Source organism: Thamnophis elegans, chromosome 10, assembly GCF_009769535.1.
Source record: "Thamnophis elegans isolate rThaEle1 chromosome 10, rThaEle1.pri, whole genome shotgun sequence".
NCBI lineage: Eukaryota > Metazoa > Chordata > Lepidosauria > Squamata > Colubridae > Thamnophis > Thamnophis elegans.
In genome coordinates, this window is record NC_045550.1 from 23605227 (window position 1) to 23632682 (window position 27456).

General features: G+C 39.2%; 1 protein-coding gene across 2 annotated transcripts; it reads left to right on the top strand.

Moving 5' to 3' along the window:
- Positions 1 to 1302: 1302 nt before the first annotated feature.
- Positions 1303 to 17328, top strand: SFXN3 (sideroflexin 3). Of its 2 annotated transcripts, none has more exons than XM_032225630.1 (11): positions 1303 to 1487; positions 5288 to 5452; positions 6222 to 6392; positions 7968 to 8066; positions 9800 to 9875; positions 11803 to 11888; positions 12693 to 12820; positions 13370 to 13419; positions 15015 to 15064; positions 15277 to 15324; positions 16458 to 17328. In XM_032225630.1, exons 2-11 carry the CDS (start codon positions 5289 to 5291, stop codon positions 16552 to 16554), a joined length of 969 nt encoding a protein of 322 aa, XP_032081521.1. In that variant the 5' UTR covers positions 1303 to 1487; position 5288; the 3' UTR covers positions 16555 to 17328. The 2 variants fall into 2 exon arrangements, with proteins under 2 accessions (XP_032081521.1, XP_032081520.1); XM_032225629.1 differs by having other exon boundaries at positions 1304 to 1491.
- The last annotated feature ends 10128 nt before the right edge of the window (positions 17329 to 27456 follow it).

Here is a 27456-nt window from a genome sequence, read left to right on the forward strand (position 1 = left end):
AATACAATGACAGCACACTTAGTCATATTAGGTTATAAATTAGGACAAAATGAACCATTTTGCTCAGATTAAATATTAAAGATATCAAACAGAATGCAAAGCATGGAACACCCCATACCTTTTCAAGTACTGTAACATTAACAACACAATCTTATATTTGTTTATTAGAAGTCCCACTGGGTTCAGAACATGCTGTTCAGAAAGTGCTTAGGGGATTTTAGCCTACTTTTTTCTGTAAAACATTTAATCCGGCTGAACATATCTTCATAACCTAATTATTTCCTGAATTTCATATTGAACAAAACAGCAGGGATGAACAATATTGAAGTGATATATGGGGAAAACAAATATTACAACTATTTCACAAACACGAACTGCGACCAAAATCCCTATCTGAAAGGAGCATCATCTCCAGGGGTCGCCAACCTTTCAGACCTCAGGGACCAATAAATTCATAATTTTAAATCCCATAGATTACTATGAGTTTTTTTTAAAATGATAAATAGTATTTAGTGCAATATAAAAATGCAAATAATTTTTCTGCAGACCACCAAAATTTTTCGCGGACCACCAGTAATCCATGGACCACCGGTTGGTGGCCGCTGTTCTATTCCACTATATCCTCAAAGATACTTAAATTACTCCAGGCTAAACTTCTTAGATGATCTTATGATTTCGGTTCCTGATTCCACAGATTCCCAGCGTTTCAGATGCTCCCGCTTCGTCTTACAAAGAAAGGAGGAAACGAGTAGCTGCTTGTCAGAATCACCCAACCTGCCCGAGGACATTTGGGGGGGGGGGGGCGTTTTGTATCTGGCACGATCTTTAGAGTTTTTCCGAAACTGATCTAGTCGCTCTTGTCTTAGACTTAGATACTTCCAGCAGTAAGGGTTACTACTAGAAGGAAGCACTCTGCACATCCTCAGAAGATCCTTTCCCGAGAATGAACCAGCTACTGATAATCAAGTCTCCGCCAGGCTGGATCCTGGCCACCGACACGGTAGATCTTGCTTTCGCTTGCAGGGGGAGGATCGTTTCGGAGGGGTTGCAGCGAAAGAAAACCCGAGGCTTTGCCGGTGCCCTCCGCGACTGGCTTCAGGAAGGCAGGGAGGATGGAGGAGCGTAAAAGCTGCCGACACCGCCTCCCTCCCTCCCTCCGGATAAAAGCAACAAGCGGCGCAGGCTGGTTGCGGCCCCGCCGTTCTCCACTCCCGCCCGTCCTAATCCGATTTCCGCCGCTCTCCACTCCGCCCTTCCAGGCAGCAGCCCCTCCCCCGGCCTTAATCCGCGTCCCGTAGCTCAAAGTAACGTGCTTGCCCCGGCCCGGCCTCTTCCATGGGTTTCCGCGGCGATCATTGGCTCTCTCTGTCTGTCCTGCGCTCGGAGCCAGGAAAGCCCGCAGGGAGGGGCTGATCTTGGGAGGAGAGCCCTCCGCAGTTTCAGTGCCGCTCCTGGGCGATCGGGTTGCAGCCGCCGCTGGTGGGAAGGCAAGTGAGTGGATTAGTGTAAAGGTCGGGCGCCTCCTCCCTTCGAGCCCCGTCGTCTGCTCGTCGTCTCTGCCCTCCTCCTGCCTTTTCTTAAACGGGCGTCTTGGCGGGTCCAGTGTCCCTTCCTTCTTTCACACACAGCTCGGCGGGAGCTGCTGTCCACCCTCTGCTTCGATTTCCCTTCTCGGATATTTTTCCATCCATTCCTATGAGTCAGTGCTTTGGGTGGAGATCAGCCGCCTTGCGCCCGCCGGTCCCGTGGGAGTGGAGAACGAGCGCTGTTCGCGGGCTAATCCGGGATGGGGCGTAATACATCCATCCCAGATTAGCCCCGCGTACGATCGCGTCGGCAGGAGGTCTGATCCCGACAGAGGATCTTTCCTTCTTTTTTCCCCCATCGGTGCAGGGATTTCTGCACAGGCTCGCGGCGTCCCCGTTTTGTACTCGCCCCGACGCTCTGATTTAGGCGAAACTGAAAGGTCTAGTTGAAGTTCCTAGAATTTGCTTTGTGACCGTCATAGTTGGGTTCAGCTTGCATGGCCCAGGCCCTACGACCCTTCAAGACTCTACCCATCACACTCGCTTTCTCTTATCCAACTTCCCTGTGTCCAGCATGGCTATGGGTTCTATGGTCAGCCATAATGGGACTTGAACCCCAGCATCTCAAATTGATACCTCAGGGGATGACTTTGCTATACCATGAGGATCAAGCAAACTGGGTGATAGGGCTATACCTGTTCGATTCAAATGATTGATTATATATGGTAGGAGGCAGTGGCTTTTTTTAAAGCTTATGTGCAAGCTGGGTGTGAATTGGAAAGGAAGTTGGATAAGGAATATGATATTTCTGTAAATCCTTTAGAGCATACATATTATAGGTTCACGTGTTTATTTATTAAAATATTTATTGCTTGCTTGGTATTTTATGGTTTCAAGTATGGGTTTTTTTTTACCATTTGATTCATTTCCAAAGTTAGAATACAAAAGAAAACAAAGAAAAACAAACAAAAAGAAAATAAAGAAAGTAGGAAAAAAACAAATTAAGGATTTTTAGATGGTTTTAAAGTTACAGTATGAAATTATAAAAGAGTAAAATAAATGAAGAATAGATTAAAACAGCAATAGTTACAGGATTCATCCCTTGTGTGAAGACTCCCTGCTAACTGAACCTAGAGAATATATCTAATTCCCAATGTCCCCTTTGCGTCATTGTCAGCCCATGAGACTGAAAAGCCGGCTCTTCACTTGGCATCAAGAAGCAAGCGTTGGCCCAGACTGGGCTCCCAAATTAAAAGAACACAATAGAGAAGTTGCTCTCCTGAATCTTCCCAGAACTTTTTTCTGAGGCAGTGAGCAGCAATCTTCCATGGGTATTAATGTTTGAGTAGGTACATGCTGGCAGAGATGCTCCCTTAAAGAACATTACAATATTTTAAAGTTCATTGTAGATGTTTATCTTGTAAAGTGCTTAGGATCAGTGTTTTATCATCTCTAGCCAACAGTGTCTGCATGGGGAAGAAGGTGCAAAAGGGATCTGAGAAATTAACATAGTATCTTGGGGTTGCAACACAAATCCCACTGCTTTCCTATGTATGTTGTGGCATCTCATGCACATCTCAAAGTTGGAGGACTTGAAGTACAATATGGTAATGTTGTTTCATTATTCTGATAAAATTTGTAGACACCCCTGTTTCTATAGGGGAATTCCAAACTACCTTCAAGGGCATTTCCATTGCAATACTGTGATCTGACAGGCCAGAAATGGACTGCTTACCGTATTTTTTGAAGTATAAGACACATCCTTTTCCCTCAAAAAAGAGGGTGAAAATCTGGGTGCATCTTATACACTGAATACAGCATTTTTGGCTTACTGAAACCCTGCCCCCTTTGCAAAAATGGACATGAAGACAGGCTTGCAAAGTGTTCCTGGGAGGGCAAAAATGAGAAAAAATGTGCCGTTTTTACCACCACCCACCCACCCAGTCCCCAGGAGCACTCTACAAGCCTCTCAAAGCCTCTGCATACTCTTTTTTTTCCTCAAAAAAATGAGGTGTGCAGAAGGTTTGGGAGGCCTGCAGAGTGCAAAACTTTTTTTTAATTTACCTCTTCAAAATCATGGTGCATCATATACTTCAGTGCATCCTATAGTCCAAAAAATATGGTAGTTTAGCTCATCCCTTCACCAAAGGCATTGTAGTCAATGAGTTAATTGCAGCTTTCAAATAAACTATGGGTCAAACCACCTGGGCCTTGGTGACAGATGAATCCAGACAATTCCATAGATGGTCACTTGCTGCTTCAAAGGGAATGCATGGTCCTCCAGAAATATTCCTGAACTTGTGAGCTACTTCATCTTCTTAAGAATCATTCTGTTTATTGATTCTTGTATAGCCAAACACCTTTTCAACATCTATCACTTTCACATGCCTTCAAGTCATTGTTGACACCTGGCAATTGCCAGGACTAGTGTTTGCAGGTTTCTTGGCAAGATTTCAGAAGCGGTTTGCCATTGCCTGCTTCCTAGGGCTAAGAAAATATGATTGGCCCAAGGTCACCCATCTGGCTTCATACCAAAGGTGAGACTAGAATGCATGGTCTTATGGTTTCTAACTCAGTGCCTTAATCATGACACCAATCTGGTACTCTATTCTCATATTAATACCCACTAACCTACAGGTAGGCGGTGCAGACTAGTGCTGCCTACTCTATCCTCAGACACAATTGTAATTAAAAGATTCTTTAGGAAGATGGAAAATAAAGATAAATTCCTGCTAATAAGTCTAGAGAAGTAAGTTGTAACAAAACCCAGGATCTTATATTCGGTTCAGAACAGTGCCCTATAGTTTTAAAAAATTCTTATAATTCAGTTTTTTTTTTTAAAAAGGCTAAAAATTATGCATTTGAATATTTCTTCCTCTCCGCCTCCCTTAATTTCTTTAGTCTCAACAACATTCATAGAAATGGTTTATTTGTGTGTGAAAACCATGCAGAAAATCTTCCTTATTGAGAAAAGAGAGACAATCTACTTAGCTAATGTCATACCTTATCCCAACTATGGCCTATTTCTTATTTCATTGTTGATACCCTTTTAGTTCACTACTGAGAACAGAAATCCATGAAATATTATTAGTTTCACTGGATCCTTGCATATTTTTTTTTGCTGGAAAAGCTCAGAACATTGGTTCTAACAGTACATTCCATTAGCCTTTCTTTTTTGCTGTCACCGTGTCTATCCAGATTTCTGTTCAAAAGGATTAGTCCATTTAGAAAGAACTTTGAATATCAGTGGTTGACCTTTTTCTTTGTAAATGGAATCATTGTTGGCTTTCTTATTGCCTAGGAATTAAATTGGATATGGAAAATGAGATTTAAAGAGTAATCAAGGTTTCCTTAGAAAGTGCAATGATCATGATAGGAGTGGTCCTTCTCTAGTGCTGTTGACAAGCTTATTGTCCTCAGTAATTTAAAATGAAATAAAAACTTTATTAAAGCATTATTTTAGTTTCCCTTCGAAGGCTAAGAAATAATTAACCTAAATATCTTCATCAGTTGATGAGGTGTATTGCTGTGGTCCAGCAATACTTTGATATGTACCTTGCAGGAGTAGAAAGTGAAAGTCAGAATATTTTGTATCTTTCTTGAGAAACTTCAAATCCCTTGGATTCCAAATGTTAGGGACAAGATAGAATGGAAGTAAATTGAACAAAGGTGTGTCAATGAGGATGTGTCAGTTTCTTTTGTGTCTATATTTATATTGTGCAGTGATATCGTTATTTTGCTTTCTTTGTCTTCTTGCCCAGAATGTCTGCAGAACTGTCTTTGCTCATCAACATAAGTGAGCCACGATGGGATCAAAGCACCTTCATGGGAAGAGCAAAGCATTTCTTCACAGTGACGAATCCCTGCAACCTTCTGCTTTCTAGCAAGGCCCTGGAAGATGCCCGAAGAGTGATACAGAATTACAGGTTCTTTTGGAAAGTTGATGGGAAGCAGTTATAATGACAGCAGGGAATCCTAATAACTTGGTCCAAGTTGTTTAAAACATCTGACAGAACCGTGACCCTCCTTTTCTGTTCTTCTCTTCTAAATGCTGGGATAATAGAGCTTTCTCTCTCTCCCTTGTCTTCCATTATTCTTCTGAGCATTATCCATTGTTTGCAACATTCAGTATGGTACCTGTGATAAATAGGGTACATTCAGCGAAAGCAGTAGGAATTCTGAGGAAGGCTTTTTTTAAAATTGAACTCTTCTAGTGGTAGTTTGGTGGTGGGACTTTTAGTTATCTCAAGACCATTGCACTGTCTTTATATGTAATCCCAAATTAGGATTTAGAACATAAAAAGAAATATACCCTAACAGAATCGTAATTTATATTGAACCTTAGGTCAGAGTGAAACTGTGAAAAGATCAGAAAAAAGCCTTAATTTGCTCTTCTTTTCTGAAATTCTTTTTCCTGTAGGTCAGGGATGTTAAACACGCGTCGTCACAGTGGCATCACGTGGCATATAGGGACTTTCCCCCCTTCGCTAAACTGGGCATGGGCGTGTCCAACGCATCTGACCCGTGGGGCGGGAGTTTGACAGCCCTGCTTTAGGTGTTTCTGGGAATTATGAATATAGCTCCTCTCTTCCTAAAGCTATCTCCACCTCCTTCTACCATTAATATTTATTTCAGAAACTTCCACAACATTATGTACTATCTTCATTTTTCTTTCCTTTTTGGGGGCCTTTCCAGAATGGGTAAAGTACAACCAGGCTTGACTGAGGACCAATTATGGCGGGCAAAATACATCTATGACTCTGCCTTCCACCCAGACACCGGTGAGAAGATGATCCTGATTGGACGTATGTCTGCTCAGGTGCCTATGAACATGACCATCACGGGATGCATGCTCACCTTCTACAGGCACGTATGTACCTACTAAGGTCTGGCACCTTGTGTGGGAATAGTATAGAGAGAGGTATGAAGTGAGAAATCTATAACTAAGGTCCAAAGATGTATGTGATGAGTGAATAAGAGAGTAGCTTTTATTTTACTTATGAAAAAATAGCAATCCCTGGGGTTAAGGGAGTATTTAGACTTTATATGCTATAAATTTTTGTTCCATAGATTGCTCAAGATGCTATTAGTCATGGGAGGGAAGACAATATAGATGTCTCTTCCTCTTAAATTACAGCATTGTATCAGACAAGATGACTTAAGGCAAGAAAGCAATATGGTAGGTGGGGAAAATGACCTTAACAGCTCCCTGCCACACATGTCTGACTTAAATGAAAAAAGATGCTGCTCTCCTGCAGGATATATGCTTAGGATTAATAGCCCTACCTGGACATTTGATTTTCAATTTCTAGAATGGAATGGAGAATAGGGTCCTTCATGCTGGAAGTGTATAAAAAGCAGTAAGGCCACGTCTAACAACTTCAGTTTGGCTCAGTTTCCCAATGGTTTAAAATGAAAGGTTGAACTGACCATAGGGATTTTAGTATAGATTTTTCTTACTTTGTACTTTTTATATGGACTTTTTTTTAAACGTGTGTATGTATACTCTTATAGTATATGTATACTCTTCAGCATATATACTTGCAGCATATAAGATGTGAATCTTCTTTAAAGGGTTCCAAAAAGAAAGGCATTTTGATTTTGATTTGAGAAGTGTGGTATAAATAGGTTGGCATGAAAATGCAAGCCAAAATATCTTTCTCCATCCATTGTTGATATGCAGAACAAATTCCTGATATTACAACTGTTTAATTCTAAGTGCTTATTTTTTGTCTAGTTCTGATTAGTAGATCTTGGCATTCTAAGTAAGGCAGATCCTATAGATCTGAAGCCTCCACAGCCTTGTTTTAACTGCATGACACGCTATATGTTTATATGTATATTTATCCTTAGCTCTAGTTTATTCTCTAAACTGTTAAAAGTATATCATTGTCATTTTGTTTTCTGTGATAATATTTTGTGCAAAACTGTGAGCATGATAGATATAGATTTGATACTTTATGCATGTATGTAACATATAACATATGAAATAACATAAAATGCAACCACATTTTAATATTAAAACTGTTGCATGTAATTAGCAAAGGGGTACATGAATGCAAACACATGTTCTGGAGAGTTTTGAGTGGCTTAAGTGAAAACCAATCACATAAAACTATTTGAGTGTCTTTGAGAATGTGACTGCCAAATGCTTATGTTAATGTTTGTGTACATGTGTGGACAGATAGATAAGGACATTTAGAAATGTAAACTTTTGCAAGGACATGCGTTAATCATGTTTGCAACTTACTTGCTAATAAGTGAAACCACAGCCAGGCCTCTTGAAGTGTATGCACAAATGGGTGTTATTGTACACTAAGATAAGCAAGCACAGTTTTCCTAGGATGCTGAAGGTTAACCTGGCATTTTGGGTTCTCTGATAGTGTTCTGTCTTGGCTTCTTGTAGCTTTTTGCAGTCCTGACTGTCTTTTTTTCCTGCAGGACGGCCCCTGCCATGGTTTTCTGGCAATGGGTGAACCAATCATTCAATGCCATTGTCAATTATACTAACCGGAGTGGAGACGCACCTATCACTGTCAAGTAAGAAAGCAGTAAAATAAACTGTAAATTAAGACCAACGTCTCTACCAAGAATTATATCCAATGGTCTTGAGTAGCCTGGCCCTAAACCAGCAATAGGCTGTGGCAGTTTCTAAGAAGTACCTTTTTCACAATTCAGTGCTTATCTGGATAGCAAAACAGGAGATCTCTGTTCTCTATATTACTTCCACCTTATCCCTTACTAACTTTTCTTTTTTTTACTGGCTTACAGATAGGAATATCAATAGCACTTAGACTTATATAGCGCTTCACAGTGCTTTCCAGCCCTCTCTAAGTGGTTTACAGAGTCAGCATATTGCCCCCAACAATCTGAGTCCTCAATTTACCAACCTTGGAAGGTTGGAAGGCTGAGTCAACCTTGAGCCTGGTAAGATTTGATCTGCCAAACTGCTGGCAGCTGGTGATCAGCTTGCTCCAACTGTTGCTGATTATGAGCAACACATATGCCCAACATAATGAAGCAGTTTAAGATTATAAGAGTAACATAATCATTTTAAAAAAAAATGTATCAGCATACATAAGTACCAGGAATATCAGTTACCAAAAAGAGAGAGAAAATATATCCAGTGCTGGAAGAAACAAAATTGTAACAAGGTTACAAAGACTGCTGGAGTTAGCTAGTTTTAATGTCTTTCTAAAACTGAATGTGAGCTACTGTATTTTTCGGAGTATAAGACGCACCTTTCCCCCCAAAAAAAGAGAGTGAAAATCTGGGTGCATCTTATACACTGAATACAGCATTTTTGGCCTCCTGAAAGCCCGCCCCCTTTACAAAAATGGATATGCAGAGGGTTTGGGAGGCCTGCAAAGTGCTCCTGAGGGTTGGGGGAGCAAAGCCAAGTGAAAAATTGAGCATTTTTTGCTCATTTTTGCCCCCCCAGCCCCCAGGAGCACTTTGCAGGCCTCTCAAACTCTCTGCATGCCTCATTTTTCACAAAAAATGATGCGTCATATACTCCAAAAAAATACAGTATTTGGATTTCTGGGGGAATTCTTTATTTCACAGAAGGGGACAGAAAATGAAGGCAGTCTTTTCCATGATCCTAAGAGCGGATGCTCCTTAAATCTGGGGATTCAGAGGGACCCTACTTTATCAGAACTTATTACATAGCAGGTATTATCAGGAGAGTGGTCCCAGAGATCCCTGGGCCCTAAAGTGCTTTAGAAGGTGGCAGCCTGCAACTTGAATTGTGTCTGGAAGCCAACTGGCAACCAGTGGAGCTCTCCAATTAGTGACAGGAATGGTTCCATTTGATAAAGGTAGGCAAGCCTCTTTTGGCCTAGCATGCCATGGTTCATTTTTGTGTTCTTAGAGACCACTGATTGGCAGGATTGATATTTTTTCCTCTGGTATTTTTGCATTTTGATAAAGAATTTGAGAAACTTGTCATTCATTTTGCCCTTAAAGTCCTCTAAAATGGAAAAAAAAGCAACCTGATTTTTAAAAAAGTAGAGCTCCTCAAGCTTCTGCAAGGTACCATCATGGTAGTTCATTTTCCACTAGCCCCAAATATAATTTAAAAACTTTGATTCTGCCTCCTGGTATTTCTGATCAGAGGCGTATGTGCCTTATGATATCCTGAGGCTGCTTTAAAGATGCAAAATTGCTATCCACCCTGCCATCTTTCTGGGATGGGACTGGGGTTAAAGTCAAGGTTAGGCAGGAGGGCTGAGAGTTTCTTAGCGTCACCAAGTTGTCTACTTGTTTTGCAGCCAGTTGGGAACTGCTTATGTCAGTGCTACTACTGGAGCTGTGGTGGCGGCACTAGGACTCAAATCTCTCACCAAGGTAAGAGACCCAATGACTCCGTCACATCACAGAGGAATACTGTACACTGCTTGATCAAGCCATGCTGAAGATAGAATTCCTCATCTCTGAAATAAGAAGTAGCAATCTGACTTTGCTTACAGAAATTGTTTTATCTCCTCCTTTCTTGGTTGTGACATGATCTGCCTCTTTCTTTCAGGAGCAGGAGAATTCATGTTTTTCATGGGCATTTGGACATTGGTGTAACCTAGCTAAGGGTTTCATTTATTTCACATTACTAAGCCAGGCTAACAATTTCACTCTTACTATCCTAGCATAGTAGATTTAATGTATTGTACATACAAATATTAAGAAATTCCTAATAATAATAATTCTTATGCTGCATGCCCCTCTTATCCAAAAGGAAAATAGTTCTGAATGTAACACACCAAATTCCTAAGACAATTAGATAGAAATACTCATCTGCTTTCCTTCACCAGATTCTTAAAGAATTACTTTCCCAGTTCAAAGGTTTTAGGAAACAAATCTTCCTTTCAGTTCAATTTTGCATCTCAGTCAACTGTAGGGTGTTTCTCCATTTGCAGCTGACCACAAACATGTCCCAGCAATGCCTTTTTTCCCTGCCGTGTCTTCATAATATTTATTTCATCTTACCCCAACTCATACCCGACCCAGTTTAAAGTTTCCTGAAGCTTTTCCTGTGGAAGGATAGTATATTCCCCTTCAAGAAGTTTGTCAGTGTTGCAATCAGATGTTCTATGAAGTGTTGTAAAGGGAGTTTGTCAGGGTTGCATTAGCTTGTATTTTACAAAGCTGTTTAGATATATTGAAAAATCAGTGATAGTAAGACCAACCTTCAGCAACTCATACATCCTAATATTTCCCTCTTAGTAAATTCTCTCAGTTTCACCAATCATTCCTCAATGGTGGGCAATGCGAAATCTTTCCACTTTTTGCATACAGTAACCCCATTGCTGTAATCATATATTAAAATAATCTCCCATGTCTTTTTTCAATCAATCCTAAAAGGAAAAGTTCTGGTTTCAATACAATATTAATGTTTAAAATCCTCTGTACCAATGTATGCATTTCATTCCAGTTCTTAGCTTTTTACATTCCATCAAGCATGATAAGATATCTCTTCGTGTTGTTCACAGTCCCAACATACATATGAAATCCCTTCATACAATCTAGACAATTTGTCTGGCATCATGTGCCAATAATATATCATTTTATAAAAAATGTATTTTTAAGATCACAACATAATGTAAATTTCAACCCTTTTTACCACCTATTTTCCATTGATCTGTTTATTAAAACCAAAATTCTTAACACACTTTATCATACATTCTGCAACCCATTCTACCTGTTTCAAATTTCAACAAAAATGTATACTTGGAATGCTTTATATTCAACTCATAGTTTCCCCCCCCTTGCCATACTAATTTAAATAAATTATTTTGCCATTGCTTGAATGGCATATTAGTTGTCAAAATAGCTGTTATCTGAAATTAAAATATTATTCTAGGCAACACACCTATTTTTAGCAAAGAAATTGTCCCTAACAGTGGAGACTCAAATTCTTACACTAGTCCAAAAAGGAAAACAAAACTGAACAAAAAAAGACCACAGAGCTAACATGTATGTTTTAAGCCTAAGTTCTCTCACCAGTTAGAGGCCCATCTGAAAGATTTGCCTAGTGAACCAGGGAGTTGCTTTGCATAACCCAATGCATGAACAAAATAGTATACACTGGATCTAATATAGTAGAAAAACAAAATTCTGAAATTTCATTATATCTGTATGGTGAATTCTCAAAGGAATTGATGACAGCTCCTGACTGCATCAGTGACCCTGTTGTAAAATGTAATGCTGTTCGTCGTGTTATTAATTTAATTGGTATCACAAGTCTCTTTCTTCTCTCATTTCAACCCTCCCTTTTTGATAGCATTTGCCCTCAATCATTGGACGCTATGTGCCTTTTGCAGCTGTGGCAGCTGCAAATTGCATTAATATTCCATTAACAAGACAAAGGTAAGATGGCATGGTTTGCTGGATGGAAATGTAATGAGAGAACTGCTACAGGAAGTTCAACACCAGGCAATTCCTTATAGGTTGCATATTCTGAACACCTCTAACATTGGCTATCTTGTCTTATAATACTAAAAAGCATGGAGTATGTATAGCTGTAATAATATATTCAAACTCCTGTAATAGATCTTCAAGATAATGTTTATGATCATGGTAACAATTTGACTGATTGTTATGTAAGGTTTGTATGCTAATATTGATTGTAAGCTGAGCTGGTTTTCTGAAATAGGACTAGGATGCTGAAATAGGAATAGTCTTCATTGAGATCCCACTGGAAATTAGCACTGGTCCAGGACAGCTAAAATCTATACTAGTTAGTTCTCCTCACTGTTTCCTGCAAAAATAAATTCTTCTGGGCATCCAAAAAAATCAACCAAGTACTACCTTTATTTCATAGGCAAGAGGTTTACAATGTACAGCCTGTGGGCCATTGATAGACAGTGAAAGTACTGCAGGTGGATCCTGTGAGGAATGCCTAAGAGATTTAGATAGATAGAGGGTAGATTTAATTTTGGGAATATGCAAATGCCCATTGGGTGGGAGCACATGCTGCAGTGATTGGCTTCTATTGTAGTTCTCAAAAGCTTTTGTTGATAATACGTAGGCCTATATAGAGGAGAATATTGAATACTTTTGCCATAACCATCGGTATTGTACAACAGACAAAAAAAGCAACATAATGAAATGCAGAGAAAAGGCAGAATAAAGAATAGAGAGTTTATGCTTCCCTCTTAACCATTTCTATAGGGAGCTAAAATTTGGTATCCCCATTATGGATGAAAATGGAAATCGGCTGGGTGAATCGAAGAAGGCAGCCCAGCAAGCTATTGTGCAAGTGGTGATTTCACGCATTGGCATGGCTGCACCAGCAATGGGTATGTTGTTACTACCTTGACAAATATTTGAGTGACTATTCCTGCTTTGTTCATCTTTTTTTTAAATGACAAATTTTGAATCAAAGTTAAAATAATCACTGAAGATAGAGTTTGAAAGACACAATAATATAATATATAATAGATGTCTTTTTTAGGTTACTGAAACTTCTGAATTCAGTGGAACATGCTTCTGTTGAGAAGAATATCAATAATTATGCTACTGTGAAAGCATGTTAGTCCTTCCCAGTTGGGGCATTTGGGAGAGCTAGAGATATGAGAAGAAGTATTTATTGTAGCATAAATCTCAGTATATATATAACTGGTGTTTGGAATTACCTTCTCTAATGTATCACCTTCAGTTATCAGCTATATTGCTGAGACTAATGCAATTTTAGCCCAAAGGATCCCAAGAGGAATGCACTTTGAAGGTGGGAAAAAGATTCCTAGTGAAAAAAATATCCCAGCAAATCCAGTATGGGCAGGTTTTCTTGGGGAGACATCTAGATGGTTTTTATGGTGTCTGACTCTTCTTCCACTTCTTCCCCACAGCCATCCCTCCTGTGATCATGAATGCCCTAGAGAAAAGAGCATTTATGAAGGTACAATATTTTTGGGGAGTGTGTTTCTTCATCAAGTTCATGTTCCTTTGTAAATTTATACCTCAAAGGATGTGGTTGTCTTTTTTGTCATGTTCCCTTCTAACACAAAAATATGAGGGAAGTTGTCAAAGTTTAACCCTAATTTTTGCCTAACCCCAACCCTAATACAAATGGCAGCTGCGAGACAAGGAAAGGAAATTTACTTTTCTTTTCAGATTCATCAGTTAGGATCAGGGTTGATGGGATGGATGAAAAACATGAAAATTATATACATTTTAATTAAGTCAGCTTTCTGCAATTTGGTCCTCTCCACATGTGTCAATTTTATAATTGGAACTGGTGACTATGATGGCTAGGAGTTAAAGTCGCAGGAACCTGAAGGGCAATGGATTCTTCTTTTCCTGAAAATGGCAAATATGAGATTAATATAAAAAGAAATTATGTCATGTTTAGCTCTTAGCATTAAAAACTATCGTGTTTAATACTTTAGCAAAATTGCTAAAGTTCTACTACCATTTTAGTCCTATGATATTAATTTTGGGAACCATATACAGTAGCACTTTTCCCCTCATATTTTTGATTTCTATATTCTAGTGTTTATTAAACTTTTCCCCCTCTCAGAACCCCTTCCTACTTTTGAAAATTGTGGAAGACCCCAAAAGAGATTTTGCTTGCATATGTTATATTGTTTACCATATTAAATATTAAAATTGCCAAATGCAAAACTGCCACTACTTCTCATGATTGTTGATGGGATTTTAATATTGTATTAGTTTTTAACATTGATATAAAAATAATTTTGACCTGAGAGGTCTTTGGAGACTCCAGGGGTCCTCAGGCAACACTTTGAGTACCACTGCTACCTTAACATAGGGTGTTGGCAGTTTCCCTTCAATGTCCTTCCAAGGTCTGTGTTACCATTCATTTCCCCATTCCAAACATTTATCACTGAGGACAGTGGCTTCCATGGGGATGTTCGTATATATCAAAATCAGCAAAATGGCAGACAGGAAATTGTAATCCAAGTCTCTTATGTGGCTTTCGAGATACATAATTATTGTACAATGTTCAAAAGAAGTGGGACTTGCATTGCGATGGTCTGCAGTGTTGCTGATTTTGCCCATACCCCACCCCATCCTCTTTTTCTACCTAAGGAAATTATCCAGGTTTTCAGTATGTTAAATCAGTTTCTGGGTTTCAACCAACATAGTAATATTCATAGCAGCAGATTAACCCTATTCAAAAACCAAGTCCTGACAGCTTTGCTGACTTACTTCCAGGTAAGAAGGGCATGTTTGTTACACTGAAGCTATTTCAGAAGGCTGGCTGTGGCAAAGGCAGAAGGTGTACTTGCTGTACTTCAACACACCTGGTGAATTGTGACACTGTGTTGTTAAGGCAACATGACATTTTGCCTCTGCTTATATATTCTGTGCATCAGACTCAAAAAGGGTCTGTCATCATCTCAAGTAATGTATGGCTATGATTGCTCCATAAAGCATTTCACCTCTATAAACAATAAATAAATAAGAATTTTTGCTTTGGAGAACAATATGAATGTTGTGTGTAAACAATTCCTTTTCTATTTCCATCAGCGATACCCCTGGATGAATGCTCCTCTGCAGATTGGACTTGTGGGCCTGACGTAAGTGATATCTTTCTCCTATGCAAATAAAATGATCTAGGAACAAATATCTAGGACTCCTGTATTTTCTATACTGGGAAATTTGATTTCTTGATTAATGAGGACTTGAACCAATATTTAGCAAGGGAGTTCCCATATGTTGGTAAACTAATTTGAGGAGACTAAAATGGCAACCAAAAGTACTTCTTCCATTCTTGTCTTTCTTTCTGTAGTTTGGTGTTTGCCACACCTCTTTGCTGCGCATTCTTCCCACAGAAGAGGTAAGAAATACTCTTCCATATTGTTGGATGTTACTGTTGCTCTTGTTTTCAGTTAGGTACAGTTTCCTCAAATATTGGTTCTTCAATATTTCTCAGGAAAATGTGTTCTAGACTATTTCCCCAAAGTTAGTGCCAAAGGATTTGAGAACTGGGATATAAAGCTCAGCAATAGAACTTTGTGTTGAAAAGATCCCAGATTCATTCCTTGATATCTCAGACTGGAAGGATCTGCTAAGCAGTGAGGGACAAGAACAGCCACTGTCAATTAGAGAAGGTTGAAGGCAAAAAGCGCATTTTCTCCTCGGTGGCAGCCTTTGGTTCTTGACATTTCATACTTTCAAGCCAACATACAAACGTTCAGAGTTATCTTCTGTAAGGACTTTAAAAAAAACAACCTAGACATTTATACATTCTGATGGACAATTCCATACTGAATATCAAATTTCACACTTTTGTGGTCATAAAAGTGTGGAGTCCTTACGGTTTTGTATGTAACCTGCCTATTTTGTCTCTTGCATTGTGGTCAGACCATCTGGTTTATCAACTAAATAAATGGATATTGAATGATATTTGAAATAATGCAGTCAAATAACTAATGTAGGACACTTTGACTTTACTTGCCCTCTTACCTTTTCTTACAGAAAGAATTTGTTACATACTAACTTCACCTATAGTGGTTTCCACCAAGGTCCTCTGTTCCGGTGGAAACAGAGGTTTAATCTCATTGGTTGAAGGGTCTGATAGCTCCCTATAAAAGGGCTGCTGTCAGACTCAACCTTCGCTGGATTGTTCTCACTTGTTGCATTTAATAAAGAGCTGTTGTTACCATTAGCCTGTGTGTGCCTATCCATTACCCAATCTAACAGAATTATTTCTTTCCAAAGGCCACAAAGTTGAATATATGGCTCAACCAGCTTTTCCAACTTAATGTCTTTGACAGGGCTATGCTGCTTTGAGATTATAGAACCTGTAATATAACACCTCCAGAAGGCATATTAAATAAACTCTGTCAAAGTCTATAGAAACCAAATTTTCTAAAACATGTTTCAGTAACCATAATTCTCTTAAGTTATTGGTGCCATATCTATAGCAGGTGTACTTTCAAATAAACTGTGTAATATTTCCTTTTGCAGTTCAATGCGGATGAATCGCCTGGAACAAGAAGTCCAGAATTTGATCAGAGAGAAGAATTCTGATATTGAGATTGTCTATTTTAATAAGGGACTTTAAGAAACGATGCCACACACTAAGCTGGTATGCATCTGAAAGAAGTCAACAAGGAACCCGTGAACCAGCACTCTGAAGGAGAAAGTTACATTTTGTAATAATATAATCCCTTTTACATGCTGCTTTCTTATTGGCTGTCAAATCTTGGCAGTCTTATGTGTGCGATATACCCTTCCTGCATTCAGGAACAGATAATAAGCTGGCAGTGTACTTTTGCTGTGATCCAAACAGAATCATTCCAGTCTTGACTCCGCGTGACATCAGCACCAGACCTGCTGACAGTTTTTAAGCAAATCTATTATGCATAATTCTGCTGTAATGCATAGATGTTGTGTGTGAAAGAAAGCGTGTTTGCGTCTACACATGTAATCCATGTGATGTAATATTTAAGAATCATGAAAGTGAGATCATTCTTAGGAAAGGAGCTCCATTGAGTACTTTAAATCCTTCAGGAATCAAGTTCAATGGAAAAGCAATTTGCCCTTCGCTTCAACTGAAGTCTTTCTTATTCAACACCTAATAAAAACATCATGATTTAATGAAGAACATGCATATGTTTGTGAGCTGCCTGTATTCCTGGGATTGTAAAAAGGCTTTGCTCCAAACCATCTGTTCTTACAATCAAAAATGACTGCATAAATAATCATCTCTGCCTCCTGTTGCGATTAGTATTTTTTTTGCAACCAACGAAGCATTCAGTTGCAAAGATGACAATATATGCAGCCCTACTGTTAAAAAACCCATGGGGTAGATTATCATCATTAGTGAACTATGAGTATGAGAAAATACTGGGGTTTCATGGTAACATGTTATTTGATCATAGTTAAAGCATGTGTGAGTATGATGGAGGGAATTTTCTGTTAGAGTTCTACATGTTGTCCTTGTTTAGCAAACAGTCATTAAGTGATCAGCTTCAGCATTCCTTTGTTTTTCAGGCCTGAAAAAGTCATAAACGTGAGGATTAATTATAAAGTAATTTTTTCAGTAAATCATAAAGTCACTGTCAGTGAAGTTGCTAAACGAGGACTGACTCTGTAAAACTGAACATGTGCTTCTATTTAATATTTGAATCTGTAGATATCACAAAGCCATATAGAAAACTCTGATGCAGACATTTGCTAGACTGTTTTTGAAGAGGGATTATTGCTTATCTTTTGCTTATGGTAGTATTTTCAATAACTAGATTCACAATTACAAGAACAATTACAACTATAGAATAATACATTGGCCAAGAATAAGCTCAAAGGACAATGTACACAGATTGCATTCAAGAGGAAGGTTAATTCTTTCAGCTCATCGTGTTGCATGCTGTGTTCTCTGCTTCATTTGGTTAGGCATATACTATGACATCTGTATCCTAGGACAGTGGTTCCCAAACCTGGCAACTTTAAGACTTGTGGACTTCAACTCCCAGAATTCTCCAGCCAGCTCTGCTAGGCCTAAAGTATAAGGCAGGTAATCTTCGATTTACAATCACAATTGAGCCCCAAATGTTTGTTGCTGAGACATTTGTTAAGTGAATTTTGCCCCGTTTTACAACCTTTCTTGCCGCATTTGTTAAGCGAATCACTGCAGTTGTTAAGTTAGTAATATGGTTGTTATGTGAATTTTGCTTCTCCATTGACTTTATTTGTCAGAAGTTTGCAAAAGATGATCACACGACCCCCGGGACCCTGCAACCATTATAAATATGGGTTAGTTGCCAAGTGTCTGAATTTTGATCACGTGACCATGGGGATGGTGCAATGGTCATAAGTTGAAAAACAGTATTAAATCACCTTTTTGAGTGCAAATGTAACTTTGAACGGTCACTAAACCAATTGTTGCAAGTTGAGGACTATCTGTACATTGTGGTAATCTTTCCCAAAATAAGAATGACATTACTTATTTTTTCTTCACCCATCTTCATAATGCAGTTTAGAGCACAACTCTTCTTACTGATAGTGAATATTTGTTTGAATTGCTTTAAGAACATAAATGACAATCTTTGGTGCATAACAGAATGTATAACTATTATCCATAGAATGCAGGCATATATGTGCTTGAACTGAGTCAGTGATCCTGAAATTATGGCTTTAATCAAGTCTGCCCAGAACATTTGTATGAATGCCTGGATGCAAGCATTTCCATGCTCAATTACGGCACTTCCTTCTGTCTGCCATGTAGACGTAACAGATCAATGCAAAGATCAGTCAATTTGCACACAGTGATCAAATGCACTAAATCACCATATCCACATCCTAGAAGAAACTTTGGGTGAAGGTGTCAAATAGCACCTCTTAAATATTTTGAAAAATCTATGCAAAATGGGTGGCTGAAACTTCAGAATTCTCTTTACAGAAGTATTTCAAGAGAAAACACTCAAAGGTGGTAATAGCTGACTCCTTTGACGGAATACTATATGAATCTGGTATCAAATAGCATTTGCAGTTTTAATGAAAGGTTGTTTTTGCCCTTTAGCAGAAGGGCCAAAGAATTTAATTTAGGCACCACAATGCATAAGCAGCTTCACTGGTACTGATGCCAGAACTGCCTTTCCAAAAGGCGTTGAAGGTCAGTGCTTAATCCAGTTTTCAGTTCTTTTTTGCTCTATAGCAAATCGTTTAATATGAGCAAAATTGCCTACCTTTGGTTCCTTATAAATGTCACTGATGTTGGAGGCTCAGAAGTTCAGTCAAAGGTTGCTATGTGCTCTTTATTATGTTTACTCCTAATGAAACCTTCTATCTACATTCTCTGGGATGTAATCTTATAATATTACCTTTTGGAATTTTTATATCAGTGCATTTTCTCTTTATATGCTAGGTTGTGGTAGAATTTTATTTTATCAAACTAAAACATATTTATGTGCAGCAATCCACATGTATTCCATATCATCATGTCTCTTGTGCAGTTTTAACTAAGGGAATTGTTTCCAAATAAAGAATATAATTTTTGTCTCTTGAATATGACACTTTTGCGGTCTTGGATTGATAGAACACATGTACATATGGTTCCTGTTTCTATTTAATGAACTATAAGTTCTGTTTACTTTGTTAAGGAAAGGGGGTGAACAAAACTCCTCTATGTCTTCTCTTCTCGTGGTTTAAGGCACGTGTCTCTTCAGGATTAATCTAAAGGCTATTTTACCCTCCCCCAGATTTATTTAGCTGACCCACAATGTAAGAGATCAGCAGTCTTTTTAAACTGTGTATTTTCCAGATGTGTAAAGCCACATTTTCCATCATCCCTCACAAACCTGGCTATCCAATCTGATTGAATGTTCATGATCTCCAAAAAAACAATTCTTCCCACTGAACTGGGGGTTGAAATTTCTAGTGAGCTCTTAATATCTACAAAAAAACCTCCCACCTATGGCACAGCGATCCCCTAAACTGACATGAGATGTCTGAGGAAAGAACTGAGCCCTAAGCTGGGGGAAAGGAGCAGATGCTTCCTGCTTGTGCAAATCCCCAGCTGCTGGCCATTTAAGCTTCCTGTCCTATTCCCTCCCACCAACTCTAGATGAGCATATTGCATGGAGGGTTGTGGGCATGAGCTATCAATCAATGGCTGATAAATAATGTAAGAGTCTGGTGCAATAAGACATGTCACTTATAATGCTGCACTCATAAATTAAAGATGAAAAGGTACAAGGCTCTTGCCAAAAAAAATGAAGACAAATTTTTAATAGATTGCCGAGCTGCTGTGAGATAGAATCTCTGGAAAAATGAATTACATTTTTATTATCTGTTTTATTATGCTTGAAAGAACAGTATTAAGAGAGGATACAATAAGTTTCCAATATAGTTAAATGAAAGGAGCCTTCCTTCCTTCCTTCCTTCCTTCCTCCCTCCCTCCCTCCCTCCCTCCCTCCCTCCCTCCCTCCCTTCCCTTCCTAAAGGATGTTGTTGAATGTGGAGATATATTTGTTGGAAGAATGTAGGGTAGGTTATTTCCACTGAGGTATAGGAAAGGGTTGTATTCACTCAACACCTACAGTAGGATCTAGTAGTTCAGAGAAATTAATGGAATCTCATACAGGAAAGAATTTAGAAAGGGGAATGGATGGAAACATCCAAGAATTACAGAGGTAAGAAAGATTGTTATTTTCACATTTTTAAGCCTTTAGGTAACCAGTCAGGTTTTCATTTGAAACCCTTTTTCTCCATCCAAGGTACATATAACATTCCTCTTCACCATCTACCTGAATATCTTCATAGTTTCCATGTAGGGTAGAATTAGATTTTTGTTGGCCACATCAAAATAATTAACTCACAATAACAATGAGTCACATTATTTTTTTTCTCTCAAATCAAAAGGTACACATTGCTCAGATTTTAAAGATTACGGGGAGAAATCAATTTCAACATAAGAAAATGTCTACATTCTTTATTATGGCACAATTTGTTCATTAATAATTACTGAAAATTTTCAATAACTTCCTTGAAGATCACTGCTGATGGCATCCTTGTCCAATAAAACACTGTTTCAAAAAAATCTTGAAAAAAGTCCCTTCCCCTTCCTTTGTTGTTGTTAAGTATTTATTTATTTATTTTAATAAAGCATGAATTAGATAACAGATATGTATAAACATGATTATGAATACATGAAATGGATACAAATACAAGGGACTATTAGGACAGGGATGGTAGGCACGCTGGTGCACTTATGCACGCCCCTTAAAGACCTCTTAGGAATGGGGTGAGGTTGATAGCAGACAGTATAAGGTTAAAGTTTTGGGGGTTTGGGGAAGAAACCACAGTGTCAGGTAATGCATTCCAGGCATTGGCCACTCTGTTGTTGAAGTCTTATTTTCTGCAATCGAGTTTGGAGCGGTTTATTGTATATTGTATTAAAATCACAAACTCTTGATTTGTATGATAACTAGCCTTAACCAGGTCATTAATAAACTGTTGAATCTGAACTAGATTATAAATGGAAATTGTACAACTCTGCAGTTTTTGTAAGAGTACTTAGATGTTTAAGAAGAACTAATGGCCAATAGATGAGAATCCAAGAATTTCTATGTTTGACTATTTCTATGTTTCTCTGCCTTGGCCAGTTAATTGCCTCCTACTTTTTCTGCCTTCTCTGTCCATATGACTCCCACTTGTTCTCCCTTCTTTTTTATTTTGCCAGTCAAAATACATTTTTGACTGTGACATCTCTAGTAGATGCTTTGCCTTCTCCATCACCCATTTACTTTCCCTTGATTTCACTATGGAGACACCCGTGATTAAAGGAATGGATGCCTCTTTTTAAAGCTACCCTTTGTGTTGTGTTACAGTATCCCTTGTAATAGACATATTTTTAGAAATTGTCTCCTGCTGTTTGATGTTCAGCTTTGATCCTCCCACAACATTGTACTAAAGGTCAACGAATAACGTGAATGAATTCGGAAAATAAGCAAACTCACAATTTGCTTATATGCTTTTTAAATAGGAATCTAATGCCTGCTCAACTACAAAGCAGAAAAAAGCATTATAAGTAAAGTTATATGTAGTCTGCATTTAATAACAATTGGCAATAATATGTAAAGCTTTGTTTAATATCCAGTATAACACTATTACTGCACAATGCATTGCTACTCATATGAGATATCTGATAAAATATTTACAGTGTGTGAAATCACCCTTTTCCCTTGTCTCAGGAATAATTGAGATTCTTGTTCAGGTTGCTTGTTTCATTCTGAAGTTGAACAAGCCTCCATTCAATATTATACATTATTTTTAAGCCACATGACTTAACAAGAGATAGGGGTTTTAGTAGCTACTTTTGTTACATTGATCATCTTAAACCATGATTTGTTAACAAATCACTATGGAGTTTAAACATTACACTAAACTATATATGATAGCTTATAAAACAATGAAATTGATTGATATTCCAGCAAACTGGCCCTAAACAAGCCACATAATGGTTTAATATAATGTGCATCTAGATTTGCCTCTTTTGAAGATTCTCAAGGTTTATGAGGTTTCCAAAGTTCTTTTCTGTCCAACTTGTAACTCTGCTTGCGGCTTGAGTATGATGACAAAGGAAGTCAAATCCACAACCTAAAAAAAAAATTGGACATGCTTAGCCTAGAAAAGAGAACCGTAAACATCTTTTTTCATTTCTCTTTTTAAACAAAATTCCTGACTATAGCAATCATTCTAGAAAAAAATAAAGCATTGTATATTATTAAGTGAAAGAGATCAATCTTTTCACCAATAAGGCAGAGCAGATGGCATGTATTAAATAGTTGAAATTCTAAACTAATGTACAATTTAGACAAGAAAGGGCTTTTTTGTTGCAGATTAATGGACAGATAGTTTCAAAAAAGTCATGGAACTTAGTTTTGTATATGCCAACTGCAACAAAATTATTCTATGCACAAAGATGGAAAGATTTAGCAATACTCACAATGGAGGAATGGTTATTGAAGATGATGGAATTTGCTGAAATGGCCAAATTTACCTGTTTGATTAGAGAAAAGGCAATATCTATGTTTATTACTGACTGGAAACCCTTTACAAGCTGAAAACAGAAAAAAATGAATTTATGGTTTATGGTTTTGATTAAACAGGAAAAATTATAAAATAAGGGAATTATGTTGTAACAGTAAAGTAAGAGATAAATTTATAATTGTACTCATAGCTGCTGTAAAGAAAATTGGAAGCTACATCTTTGAACCTTGTTTCTTTTTTATTTCACTTTTTTCTTTCTTGTACTTTTAGTTTCTCTTTGCTTTATTTTTCTTACTTTGTAAGACAGTTCGTACTAGTTTTTATCTTCCCTTTTAAAACAAATTTTATAAAATGATATATAATTATATGTACTAGAGAGACAACTGAACCTTAACACTGATAAATTGCGTTGTGCTGACCACACTGGCATAATTTCCAGGCAAGGAAACTGTAGCTGTGAATCAGAGGTGGTGTTCAGAATGTTCTGACCAGTACTGGAGAACACAATTTACTTCCCCAAATGTATGCTATAGTTGACTGTTGGCTGACTATGTACTATTACTTCCTGTAGACATAATATTGCTGTAACTCAGGAGCAAATCTTGAGGGGTGTATCCAAAACTAACAGATGGCTTTATCTGAAAGCAATAAACTATATAAGGGACTTCCTGCCTGTCATTCATTGTTCAGGCCATTTATTCTTTGCTATGAACCTGCGCAAATAAACTATTCCTTTCCTGAAGAGCTGGCTTGTGTGTCCTGTTTTTTCTACAACAGTTTTTGGTGACTCCTTTGCCGGGACACTAAGCGAGGCGATGTTTCGCTGAGGGCAGCCTGACCCCTTGGACCCTGCAGGGGACCATCTCCAAACATTCTCTAGGCGCCACGGGGGATTGAGCCTCCGGGAGACGGCTGTGGTACCTCGTTGGGGCCAACGGTGCTAAGGGCTAGTCCAAGATCCCTTAAGGGAAGGAAAGGAGGTCTAGCTATCCTTGATAGCTGCTAATGAGGAACAATATCCAAACCAGTTTCAGTATATAGATCAGTGGGGAGATGCGGTGGCAGAACAGTCTGATGAATTGTTGCAATGTCAATCTAAAATGGTGTGCCTCGGTGTGGCCAGACCAAAAGGAAAGAGCTTGAAGGCAGCGTCTGAAAGAATTGAGGAAATGAAGGTGTCTGAGATCAGGGAATGTAAAGGGCAGAAAAAGGTTTTAGTGCAAGATGAGGAAGAACTCCTGAGGCCTCCTCCATATGTGCCCGTGCTCCCATTAGTGCCGGGCGTTAATGCCCCCGTGCCTGTGGGGGAAGTGGCTGCTGCAGTTGTGGAAGGAGGGAGGGAGGAAGGCATAGTTGGTGAATATGGTAAGCCAGAACAGGATGTGTGATATAAGGAGAAAAAGCCCACAAAGAAACAACTATTTGTTCTGGGTGAGGAGGCTGAGAGTGATGAGGATGAGGGGGCTTTGGGGGAGTGAGTTACCGATTGGAGTAGTGATTAGGGCGGCTGTGGCCAGGGCGGAGGCGGCAACTGCAAAGCAGGAATTTTTTTTTTTTGAGCCAGATGGCTACACAGGTTGTAAATGTGCAGGATGTTAGAGTATAGACTTTGCTTCCAATATGTCCCCAGTTTACTTAACTGAAAACAGCATTATGGACCCCTCTCATCGAAGCCGACTGAGAAGGTTGCTTTGTTTGAAACCATAATGCAGACACATAATCCCAATTGGCAGGACATACAGCAGCTGTTGAATACCTTGTTGACACCAGAGGAAAGGGAGAAGTGGAAAGCAGCTTTAAGGATGTGTATGAGAGCTAGATTTCTGAACGTGCAAGATTTAGGACCAAAGTTGGTCGCTGCGGTCCAGGGTGGTGTCCTAGGAATCAAGACCAGATGACAGCAGTGAAAGAATATCAGAATTTAACAGTGGAAGCTCTTAGGAGAGCAGGGAAACCCCCAGTGAATTTGTCGAAGCCGTTTTTAGTAACATAGGAAGCAGATGAAAGCCCAGAGAGTTTCCTCCAACAGTTGATTGAAGCTTATGAAGTGTACACGCAGGTTGACCCAAGGGCTCCAGGGGATGTGAGGATGTTGAATGAAAGATTTATTGCACAGTCAATAAATACAGAAAACATTGCAGAAACTAGAGGGCGCTTTAGGGAAAATACTGCAGAATTGTTGGAAGCAGCTAAGAAAGTGTTCATTAATAGGGACAGGGCAGAGAAAAAGGGAAAGGATGCCCGCATGCATGAGAAGACTGAGCATTGCACAGGAACAAAAGCAGGCATTTGTAGATAAGTAGATTTGTAGATATTGGTAGATTTGTAGATGGCTTTGACAAGGGCTCCAGCTTTAGCTTTACCAACTTCAAATAAGCCGTTTAAATTGTATGTGGATACAAAAAAGAACATAGCTTTGGGAGTGTTGACCCAACAACTTGGAAAGTGGCAACAACCGGTAGCCTATTTGTCTAAACAGCTGGATTCTGTGGCACAGGGATGGCCACATTGTTTGAAAGCTTTGGCAGCTGTTGCTGAGTTGCTACAGGATTGCAACAGGCTCACATTTTCACCGCCTGCTATTCATTCTGTTTTAGACCGGAAGGGCCATTTGTGGATAAGCAGTCAATGAATAGTAAAATATCAAGCAATGATGATAGGAAACCCGCATGTGAATTTGGCTGAATCTAACAGGTTGAATCCTGCTACTCTTTTGCCTATAGAGACTGGATTGGAACATGATTGTGTGCAGATGTTGGAAAGTATGTATCCTACCCGGGCTGATTTATCAGATATACCCATGCCACAAGTGGATTATAATTGGTACACAGACGGCTCTAGTTACAGTTGGGAAGGGAAGAGGGTAGCAGGATATGCTATTGTAGATGATGAAAGAGTGGTGGAAAGTGGACCATTGGGGGGAGGCAAAAGTGCATAGATTGCTGAATTGTGGGCTCTCATTCGGGCATTAGAAAGAGCAGAAGGGAAGAAGTTAAATGTGTGGACTGATAGTAGGTGTGCTTTTCTGACGTTGTATGCACATGGAGTGGTCTATAAAAAAGGGGGATTTCGAGATTCTGCAGGCAAATATATACAACATGGGTACTTGGTTCAGAGGTTGATAGAGGCAGTTCAGAAGCCTGCTAGACTTGCTGTGATGCATTGTCATGGGCATCAGTGTGGTAGTGATAGAAAAGCAATTGGAAACCGAGCTGCGGATTGTGGAAGCCCATGTAGCAGCCTTAAGAATAGAACCATTGCCTGAACTTTATGTCAACGTAGCAATGGATTTGGGTGTAATACCAGGAAGCATTAAGCCATCATACTCACAGTCTGATTGTAACAAAGCAGTAAATGATTTAAGAGCAGTAGTGAAGGAAGGGTGGTATATTCTTCCATCCTCTATGGCCTGGCAATTGGTACAGTTATCCCATAATGCCACTCATATGGGAAAGACAGCATTGGGATTTGCAATACTGAGGGGATATTATGTGAATGGGTTGGCAGGTAGTGCAAGGAAGGTTACAACACAGTGTGGAACATGTGCAAAGGTTAACCCTAGTTAGGGCTAGATGCTTTGCCACTAGCTTTATATGCAATTAGGAGTGCACCAAGAAAGCAGCATAAACTCTCACCATATGAGCTGATGTTTGGTCGCCCTCCCACTTTGCCTAGAAGGAGCATAGCAGGCTGGCCAGATTTAGGCCATAAGGGGGGGGGGAGGGGGCATGGAAATGGTGCAAGAGTTGAATAAGCAAATTGAAAAGCCCAAAACGTATGGTCCTGAACAATCCCCACCTAGGTTAGTGACCAAGTGTCATACTTTTAAACCAGGAGACAGAATGTGGGTAAAGTACTGGAAAAAGGAACAGTTAGAGGGGAGATGGAAGGGTCCTTATGTTGTAATCATGTCATCTCCACTTGTCATCAAGATTGCTGAATCCAAGACTTGGATTCATTGGACCCGCATTATGAGAGCTGCTGAGGAGCAATGGGCTATGCGATCAAGTGAACATCCAATGAAATTAAGGTTCACTCGAGAATGGCCTCTGACTATATCCTTTTCTGCCTTGCTGTAGGTATTTTGCTAGTTCCTTGCATAGTGTGCATTATTTGTATCTGGAAACAGTGTAATCCCCTTCCTGCTGGGCACCAGTCTGGGACCTCAAGGCCACTCTGTAGAGACCTTACCGGCAATAGGTCTCCCTCACACAGTGGTGAAGAAAACCCCTGCTAAGCCACACCCAGGAAGCTGGCTTTCTACGCACGGGAGAAGACAGGATGAAGAGGATCCTTTTGCTTATTGCATATATTATAGTAGTGAGTAGCAATGATGTGTGTATTCACAATTTAGGACAATAGAGCACCCCTGGTGAAAAGCCTCGCATTATTCAATCTTATGCAGTGGGCTCTGGAGAGTGTGAAGGACAACCCCCAATCGCCTTTAGGCCTGAATGCTGGATAGGTGTTTGGC